This window comes from Primulina huaijiensis, chromosome 5 (genome assembly GCF_012295235.1).
Source record: "Primulina huaijiensis isolate GDHJ02 chromosome 5, ASM1229523v2, whole genome shotgun sequence".
NCBI classification, from domain to species: Eukaryota; Viridiplantae; Streptophyta; class Magnoliopsida; order Lamiales; family Gesneriaceae; genus Primulina; species Primulina huaijiensis.
In genome coordinates, this window is record NC_133310.1 from 8248333 (window position 1) to 8258881 (window position 10549).

The window sequence follows — 10549 nt, forward strand, 5'->3', positions numbered from 1 at the left end:
AAGTTATTTGGTTTCCGCTGTTTAATTATTGTTATTAAGTTTTAATGTTGCGTGCTTATTAGTCTGTTTAGTAGTGGCTCGGGTAAGAGCACTACACCCTTAACCAGCTGGTATCGGCTAGGAAGGAGGCGGCTCGTGTTGGGGTCGATTGTTTTCCGAATTGGGCACGACCATGCACGCTTTTGGGAATTCGAGTGGTGCGCACGTTTGGGGGCTGAGGGTTGGTCCAGGGGTGAGTCCTCGGGCTGTTCATGGTTCTAGGGTGGCCTCATTCTAGGCTGGTCCAAGTCGGGGAAAGTTAGGATCGAGTGAACTCAAGTTGGTGCATTAGGGTTGAGGTTCATGCGCAAGGTTGGTTTCCTGCAAATTCGGCTAGGTTTTGGGCGTCTTATGAGGATCTGGATATATTATTATAGGGGCTGGATTAGGGTAGATAAGTTATGGTTTAAGTTTGGAATAATTTGGTTAAGTTTCGGGTCGATTCAGGTTAAAACCGGGACCCCGGTCCATGTTTTAAAATGAATAGAATAAGTTTTGAAATGGGTTCGAGTTTACGTCTAAGAAATACTTTTAAATATGTTTTGGGATATTTTAAGGAGTTTGGCAAGCTTCGGGTCGAAATTTTGAGGTACAGGGGTAGAACGGTCATTTTGGGTTTCCAAGGACAAAATGGTCATTTTGCACCCGGGGTGACATTTTAGTCTAGGCAGTGCCCCGAGCATAAATATATCATGCTTTTAAATTTTTATGCATCATGATCATGATTTTTATGAAATTGAGAAATATACATTACATGCTTGATTTTAAGAAAAGTATACACACGTGCATAATTTTGATAAGTGATGTAAATGATGATGTTTGAAGGATGGGAATTAGTTGTGGCTATCGATGTATATGTAAATGCTTAAGATGCATATGTAAATGCTGATGATGAGCCTAGGCACAGTGGATGGGTAATACTGTCACTGATGTCCGACAGCCGCCGGGTACCGCGGTTCTATGTATGAAGGATCCATCATAAATGATGAATGATGTATGACTGTTACAACTAATGAACTGAATTCACTAAAGGAAATGATATATAATGATGAACGATGATAATGATGAGCTGTTTTGACATGTTATGATTTCATATGGCGCGGTTACTTTACACTTTTAAAGTTCAGCAGAATACCTTCAGAAGCCCGACCAGCTGATGAAGAGTTCAACTGATGAAGATCTCAGCTGAACAGTTAGGCTGAATCAAAGACATCAGTATAGCTGATGAGCCAACTGATTTCATCTCATCAGAACAAGACCAGTTCAACTGACCAGTTCAGAACATCAGTTAAGAGCAATCAGTTGCAGACCAGGACAATCTTACTTAATCGAATCCAGTTGTGCGCAAAGGTACAAAAGCTTTTGTCCAGTCAAAGGACAATAATGAACGTTGCTTCAAGTGCTCAAAGCCAAATGTTCCAGAATGGTTGTCGGGCAGTACAACGCAGATCTCAAAGAACGAACTCAAATGCAACGGATACAATAATTGAGTCTCACTGTACGTTCAAAACTTCTCACCTATAAATAGAAGATCAGTGAAGACTCGATATAAGATAGATAACACAGTGAAAACAGAGAAGAAAAAAAGATGGCGGGCACGCATATTGCATAATCAGCTTTCAAGAAGCATTTTGCCCAAGCCGAGGGAACAGTCCATAGATATATCAGCTTAGATTAGAAGCTTCATTTCCCTCAGTGTGTGAGAACACCTTTGGGTTGTTGTCATTGTTTAGTTCTCACACACGCACACACCACCACCCAAATTACAGTCTTGCACAAAGACATTAAACTTGTGTATGTAGTCTTTGACACATAGACGTTAAAGAAGTGTTGGCTGAAAGGTGCTGTCTTCAGTCTAGACTAGGAGTTCAGTTAGGCAGTGGGTAAGTCCAAAGTTGGGTAGGTTTGTACAAGTAGTTATATAAATCAAAGTCTTCTAATGGATCCTACCCAAGGAGGTAGAAGGGGCGACGTAGGAGCAGTTGAAGTCTCCGAACATCCATAAACATATCGTGTGTTATTTATCTGTTTAACTACTCGTGTTGTTCTTAACTGATTTGATCAGTTCAGCTGATATCAGTTCAGTTCTATCCATAGCTGAACTGATAGATGCCAGAATTGATCTCATGAGATCTTCAGTTATTCAGTTTCACATGATACAAAATATATCAGTTTCTTTAACGAAAGATTATTTCAAGTGCCTTCCGATTGGTTTAAAAACCAAACTCGATCTAATGCATCGGTGTACACATTCTTAGAACACGAGTTACTGCAGCTCATGGAGAATATTTTGTTTGAAGCACCTTGGGTTCCCAGCACACGATCCTTCATCTATTTTTGATTGTCACTTTGTTCAACTCCCTATAATCAATACATAGACGAAGGGTACCATCTTTTTTCTTCACAAATAAAACAGGTGCACCCCACTGTGAAAAGCTCGGTCTAATAAACCCTTAATCAAGTAACTCATGTAACTGTTCTTTCAATCCCTTCATTTTCTGTAGGAGCTAATCGATAAAGAGCTTTTGAGATTGGATGAGTTCTTGCCACAACATCAATCACAAATTCGATCTCTCTATCTGGGGGTAAGCCTGTTATATCATCGGGAAATACCTCTGGGAGTTCACAAACAACATCTGTATCTTGTAACTCACGAACATGTGGGTCAATAGTTAAAACAGATGCTAAATATCATTGACACCCCTTCTGTAGTAATTTACATGTCTTCATACAAGAGATTATCAGGAGAGTTAAGGATATACCTGCACTTGCTACTGTGAATGGTTCAACTCCTATTGGCGCAAACTTGATCATTTTTGTGCCACAGTCAATATTAGCCCTGTACTTCGAGAGCCAATTCATTCCCAGTACCACATCAAAATATGTCATTTTCAGAACTATCAAATTGGCATACATCTCACGGTCTTGGACATATATTGGACAGCCTCGCACAATCTGAACTGTCTGTAATTCTTGCCCAGAAGCTAAAGCTATTGCGAGTTGTGTCTCCATTTTACTTGCTGTAATGCCCAGTCTCCATACAAAAGATTTCGAAATAAAAGAATGCGTGGCTCCTGAATCTAGTAAAACAATAGTAGTGACACCAGAAATCAAGAACATACCAGTGATCATCGATGTATCCGCATCCACTTCTTCTTTGGTCATCGAGAAAAGGCGTCCTTGTACTTTCTCGGAACTTCTTGGACAATTTCTGGCGAGATGACCTGGCTTTTTGCAACATTAACAAACATTGGTACCTTGCATACCTTCACCGCCATGGGGTTTGCCACATTTAGGACAAGGTGGTCTGTCTTGTTCCTTACATGGAGGGGGACCCTTGCCACGGGGTTCCTCTGGTCGAGAACCTTTGCTATCAGTCTTTTTGTCTTGTCCTGTTCCTTAGCTCTTTTTAAAGTACTGCTGTCTTCGCTGTTGCTTGTCTCTGTCAATGTCTTGTTCATCCTGTTCTGTCATAAGTGCTCTTTCCACTATCTCCCCGTATGTAACAACTTTCGACATTCGTACATCTCTTTTAATTTCAGAGTGAAGTCTCCACATGAAGTGTTCGCCCTTTTGTGTCATCATGTGCAATATATGCTACATATTGGACTCCAGCCTCGAATTGTTGTATATATTCAGTCATTGACATACTTCCTTGCTTCAAATTGAGGAAATCGCTGGCTTTCTTGGCTCCTACATCTTTACTGAAATATTTATTGTGGAACATGGTTTTAAAAGTCCCCCATGTCACTGGTCTGATAGGTAATGACATATTTGCACTCTCCCACTATATTCTTGCATGTTTTTTTAACATAAAGATGGCACAAGTTATTTGTCAACATCTTTCATATGGAGGTAGGAGAAGATGGACTCCAATGACTTAATTGATTTTTCTGCTACTGCTGGATCGGTGCTTCCCATGAATTCAGGAGGATTCAAACATCGAAAGCGATCATACACATCTGTTTGAACAAGCCCTTATCTTGGTACTTGGACTCGTGCCTGCTCATGAGTCGTCCGCTGCATTTCAATTAATTGTTGTATCTGCTCCCCATGAAATTTCTCTTGTTGTTGGAGTAGCTGAGCAAAATTGTCTATAGGTCATGGCGTACTGCCTTCACTTTCAGCTGCTGGGGCCTTGCCCTTAGATGACTCTCCTTCATGTACTTTACGTTTGGGTGGCATTGTCACTTAGCCTACAAGTAGGTCACATAAAAACAATCTACTTAATACAAACTATGAGGTACAAAGATACTTACTTGCCGAGTTCCCCTTGTATGGATGAAGAGCAATGTCTTCCCTTTAGAAGAACCTGGATCTGATATCATATAATATGTAACACCCTTCTTTTATACTTGACAAGATTAATGATACTTATACTCATAGTCAAAATAGGGTTTGAATTATATACCTATTTTATGAAGCAATTCAAACAAGGGATATCTATTCGATAGTTTCTAAAAATTTTTGCATGATGCCTCTACATTTTGTATATGCCAAAAACTCAAGCAACAACATCTATACATACGTATAATCAAATTTTCATATAAAATCATACACTGTATCGTTATACATATAGTCATAAACGTCGTGAAACTTGTTTCAAACCCTGACATAAAATCCAGTGTACTACATATGCGGAAGCTATACAATAAGACGTCCAAGTTCTTGTCGAGGTAAGGCACGTCACAAGCATCCATTGGCAAACCGGCATCCTATGCATCTTCATTACCTGAATATGTAATACATGAGCTACGTGAGTTTATAAAAATCAATAATTTGGCACTTATGCGCATCAATATGCATAGAAGAATTATACATATCAAGTCGTGATCAACAATGAATCTTTAAACCATGTCATACCACAGCATATATTCATGTTCATTTATGTACTTGAGATTCATTAGTTGACCTGTACTACCGTGCTTGCTTTATTATATAGTTACTATTGTGTTGGATGTCATGGTGTCCTGTGACAACCCCACACCCCATGAACATATATTGGCCAATAGGTTTGGTGGACTTAAAACCACCCATGATGTCAACAAGCTCATATATCATATAAAAATAAGTCATTTTCTTTTTCTTTCATGTTCATGTTCGTGACATAGTACTTATCTTCAATATTCATAAATTTCTTTCATATTTAGTACATAACAATGGAATATGGTGCTATGTTTTCATCAATAAACATACTAACAATGTACATATAGCAAAAATAAATGGAAAACATTTGAAATTCATAATATTACTCATGTATTACTTCAAGAACATGCCAACTTATAGTCCAAGCGTAAGAAATCTGGTTTGAGACGATGTTTCACGCTCCTATACTATCAAATACATCAATAAGCCAGTCACTATGTCTATACTAGGTGAAAGTCACCCCTTTATGGTTCTCTACATATATATGACAACCATTAAAGAGATTAATACTTATAATCCTAAGATGCTATTGTGATGGAGAATTCAATTCTAGCTTCAAAATGAGGAAAAAGAAGAAGAAAGAGATCACTTGGAGGAGGAGTTCTTGTTTTCTCCAGTGTGTTTGCTGTGAATTGAGTTGGTGCAATGGTGTAGATGTCTAGAAATTTCGAACCTTATCATTTCATATACCCAACGGCGCTCGGGAGGTAATATCTTACCGTTCGGGGGCGGAACATTCTGCCAAAATACTGAAAATGTCTTGCAACGACGCTCGGGCGGCAATATTCTACTGCTCGGTCGTGGAAATTTCTGTAAAAATACTGAACTTGTGGTACAGGGGCACTCAGGCGGTAATATCTTACCACTCGGGCGCAGAACATTCTGTCCCTGCACGCAATTTCATCTAAGATCGCTCCCGAAACATCTCTTCCCTTCATAATTTAAAACGTGGCAAACATGAAGGTTGTAGCCCTATGTCTTGGCTTACATCCCCTATTAGTTTTAAGTCATTTGAATGTCTGAGTAAAAATTTATGCTCATTCTCCCAACATGTGTCAGTGCAGGAACGATGATACACACTACACACGTCGGGACGATTTTGGCCTTGTTTCCAAATGGATTTGGAGCAAACTCATAACATAAAAGTTGTAGCCCTACTTATTGGATTTCTAATGAAATTGGCCTCATATCAATATGATTCATATTCAAGCACTTATGCTAAAAAACGTAAGAAGTGTCATAGTTTTCATTCCCAAATAACCACATAATAAATGACATAAACGAATTATTAATCATTTGTACGAGTAATCGAGCATTACAAATGAGATCATGGGAGTGGATGCAGCTGAACATGTTTCCATTCCAAATTTCTTCAGTAATTCCTTCGTGTATTTGGTCTAACTGATAAAAATATCAGTTTCCAGTGGCTTCACTTGCATGCCTAAGAAGAATTTCAGTTCTCCATTCATGCTCATCTCGAACTCATCCTGCATCAGCTTAGCAAACTTATCACATAATTTGAGGTTAGTTGAACCAAATATAATATCACCAACATAAATTTGAACAATTAATGAATGATCATTCTTGGTAAATTTGAACAGAGTTTTATCAACTGTTCCTCCTATAAAATCATGATCAATCAAGAATTTTGATAGGGTCTCATACCAAGCTCGAGGTGCTTGTTTTTATACCATATAAAGCTATATTAAGATGATAAACATGATTAGGGAGTAAGTGATTAACAAAACTCGGAGGCTGTTCTACATACCTCTTATTGCAACTGACTGTTTAGAAATGCGCTTTTGACGTCCATCTGATAAACTTTGAAGTTTTTGTAGGATGCATAGGCTAGGAATATCCTGATTGCTTTCAGTCGAGCAACTGAAGCATAAGTCTCGTCATAATATATTACTTCTTCCTGTCTGTAGCCTTGTGCGATCAATCTTGTTTTATTGCGTACAACTGAACTATCTTCGTTCAGTTTGTTCTTGTATACCCATTTGGTACCTATAATAGATTTTTAAGTTGATATTGTAACTAACATCCAGACATTGTTATTGAGCTATTCTTGCACAACAATGATCCAACTGGGTTCAGCTAGAGCTTCTTCAGTCTTCTTTGGTTCAAGTTGCGAAGCAGAATGAATAAATAAATTCAACATCTGATTTCTGGTTTTCACCGTAGCAGATGAGTTACCTAATACCAAGTTCTGAGGATGGTTCTTGCTCTATCTATAGTTAGGATCTGCTTTACTTGTTTGCAAGTCATGGTTCAGTTTGTAACTGACCAGTTCCTTCTGCTTCAGTTGGAACAACATCAGTTTGTGGTTGAATATCTTCTAGTTGATCATCAAACTGATTATCATGAGTTGTATCTTGTCCAACTGGTGGTTCTACCACTTCTGGTTCTGGTGTTTGAACGGAATTTTTGACGATAAGATTTTCATCTTCATTGTCATCCTCCAAACTTATATCTGTTAAGCGATATATCAGTTCAACTGGATCAGTTGGCTTATCAGTTAGCACATTCTCATCAAACACAACATGTATAGATTCTTCGACATTGAGAGTGCGTTTATTAAAAATTCTATGTGCTTTGCTAACAGATGAAAATCCTAAGAATAATCCTTCATCCGATTTAACATCAAAGGAAGTTAGGTGATTCTTATCATTGTTATGAATGAAGCTTTTACACCCGAATATTTTAAAAAAATAAATCATATTTTTCTTGCCATGCCAAATCTCATATGGTGTTTTCAAATGATTTTTATTAATCATCGATCTGTTTTGAGTATAACACGCGGTGTTAATTGCCTCTGCCCAAAATCTTTGAGATTTACAAAAAAATAGCTAGCATTGTTCTCGCTGCCTCCTTAAGAGTTCGATTTCTTCGTTCAGCTACACTATTCTGTTGTGGTGTTCTTGTAGCAGAGAACTTATGCCTGATTCCTAAGTTTTCAAGAAATTGAGACAAAGTCTGATTGAAAATTTTAGTTTCTCGATCGGATCTTATTCTACTAATTCCAACTGATTTTTCATTTAAAAGACTTTTAAAGAATTTGATCAGATGTGAAGCAGTTTGATCCTTTGATTTTAGAAAAAAGACCCAAGTAAATCTTGAGAAATCATCTACAATCACAATTGTGTATTTCATTCTCCATAAGCTCATGACTGGTATTGGACCAAATAAATCCATATGCATAAGTTCTAAGCATCAGGTTGAAAATTTACATACTTTATTTTTGAAAGAGGATCTAACTTGCTTCCCAAAATGACAAGTTGAACAAATTTTATCTGTTGAAAAATCACATTTGGACAGACCAGTTATCAGCTCGTGTTTGCTCAGTTTTAAAATGGCTTTGAAGTTTAGATGGTTCAATCTCTTGAGCCACAACCGGTTCTTAGATTGATTTGAAGCTACTAAGCAAATTGACTTATCGGATGGATTGCTCCAACTCACTTTGTATGTGTTTCCGCATCTGTTTCTTGTCATGATCAAATCACCAGTTGCATTTCTAACTGAACATGCATGCTTATTGAATTCAACTGAATGATCATTATCGCATAGTTAATTGATGCTGATTAAGTTATATTTCAAATTTTCAACAAGTCATACATCATTGATGATAATATTACCATGGATAAGCTTACACTTATCCATGGTTTTACCTTGTGAGGCATCCCCAAAACTGAACTCAGGACCAAAATATTTGATTAGTTGAGATATCAGTTCGGCTTTTCCAGTCATATGTATTGAACATCCACTGTCTAAGCATCACGCTTAATCTTTGATCAAATTACCTATAACGTGCAACCACAAATAATGAACAAATTTGGTACCCAAATCTATTTGGGTCTAGAAGTGATTAGTCCTATTGGAACCCAGATTTGGATCACTCGAGCTGATCTACCAATTTTTGTGTTCCAGGTAACCTTTCCTGAATTGTGTGTGACATGTGAGTGGGGTGAGGATGAAATAACATGTGTTTGTGTTATCCTTATTGTTCATCCGATATGGTTTTTGAAGAGGCTTGCTATTATAATCATTTAATAGCCTCTTGCTGAATTTCGTTTAGCACAATTGGACTTCTTTGGTGACCAGTTGCACGATTCAGCTGAACTTTTGGGACTTTACCCAATTCCATATCGCTTCGCCTTGTTCATATTTTCAAATGATTTTTCAGTTGGTTTTTCTACTGAATTCTTGAACTCTAGGATTTTCATGTACCATTACTGATTTAACAAAGCAAATATATTTCTCTTTTCTTGTATTCAGTTTTGGCATTATATCACTGGTTGATGGTTCATCTTGTCTATCAAAGTCCATACTAGTTTTGAAACTTCTAATACTAAAATACTACTAGAATCTTTTTTTTAAAAGCTCTTTTCAAAATAATCAAAGCTATGAACCAAATAAAAGCTGCCAATCCATCATTTAAAAAGTCACTCAGCTACTGCAAGAAAATACTGCAATTAAATAAAAATATAAATATTATCATTTAGGTAAGTTTTTGAAAATAGTCCCATCAAGGACTCGACGAGTAAAAATTTATCGTTTAGGTACGTTTTTGAAAAATATATCGTTTAGGTACGTTTTTGAAAATATCGTCCGAACCCTAAAAAAGTTCTCCAACTTTCTAAAATTTGCATACGGCTAAAAATATGACTCGACGAGTGAAAATACCCTATCAAGGACCATTTTCGAAAATCAAATTTAATTACACCATATGTAAAATAATTAAAAATATTTATTTAATAAAAATATAATTATTTAAAAAAATATTTTTCCCAAATCCATAGGATCTTCCTTTGCATCTCCGCATCAATATCCCGAAGGGCCTGCTCTGCCTGAAAAGCACAGGTAGTGGCAGCATCATATGTAGCCGGTCTCATCAACATAACGTCCCGACGAATAGTGGGTCTGAGGCCATCCATAAAGCACCTCAACTTCTCTGCCGCATCTTTCTCTATAATGGGCACAAAGTGACAGCTCCTATCAAACCTCCGAATAAACTCAGCCACAGATAGATCTTCCTGTTGGACACTCATAAACTCTCTCGTCAGGCGTCACCTGACATCTGCTGGAAAGTATTTGTTGTATAATATGTCTTTGAACTGATTCCATGTAAGGGTAGCCAAATCCACCCCATGCGCTGCTCTTTCCCACTGTAGGGATGCATCATCCCTCAACATGTACGTGGCGCACCTAACCCTGTCGCCATCTCTCATATCCAAGTATTGGAAGTGCAGCTCTAGTGACCATATTCAACCCTCCACCATAGAAAGGTCAATAATACACCCGAACTCCTTCGGATTGAGCCATCAGAACTGCTCATAGATATCTGCCTGGGGTCTCGGAGCCTTCTGCGCCTGCTCCATCAATCTCACAATACCCTCAAGGACTCGGGTAGCTGCGTCTCCTGGCGGTGGTGATGGTGGAAAGCCTCTATCACCTCCAGGATTATCATCCTGCCTATCGGTGCTAGGGGCACATCTGGGAGGCATAGTATCTAAGCACAATCCAAATTCTAAACGTAATCCATCAGGCTTACAGACTTGAGGTTTGACGACTGAGCTTCTGAAGC

The 10549-nt window shown here is 38.0% G+C and overlaps 1 protein-coding gene across 1 annotated transcript; it reads right to left on the reverse strand.

The window, feature by feature from the left end:
• Positions 1-2505: 2505 nt before the first annotated feature.
• LOC140977608 (uncharacterized) lies at positions 2506-3051 on the reverse strand. Its single transcript, XM_073442359.1, has 2 exons — positions 2802-3051; positions 2506-2681 (listed from the first exon to the last, which is right to left on the reverse strand). The coding sequence occupies exons 1-2, from the start codon at positions 3049-3051 to the stop codon at positions 2506-2508; spliced, it is 426 nt and encodes a 141-aa protein (XP_073298460.1).
• Between the last annotated feature and the right edge of the window lie 7498 nt (positions 3052-10549).

Bases quoted from the DNA above. Each gene is read 5' to 3' on its own strand.
- LOC140977608 (XM_073442359.1), bottom strand. From the start codon at position 3,051: ATGGAGACACAACTCGCAATAGCTTTAGCTTCTGGGCAAGAATTACAG. The intron at 2,682-2,801 runs GTATATCCTTAA...GTGAGTTACAAG, and splicing joins ATTCACAGTAGCAAGTGCAG to ATACAGATGTTGTTTGTGAA.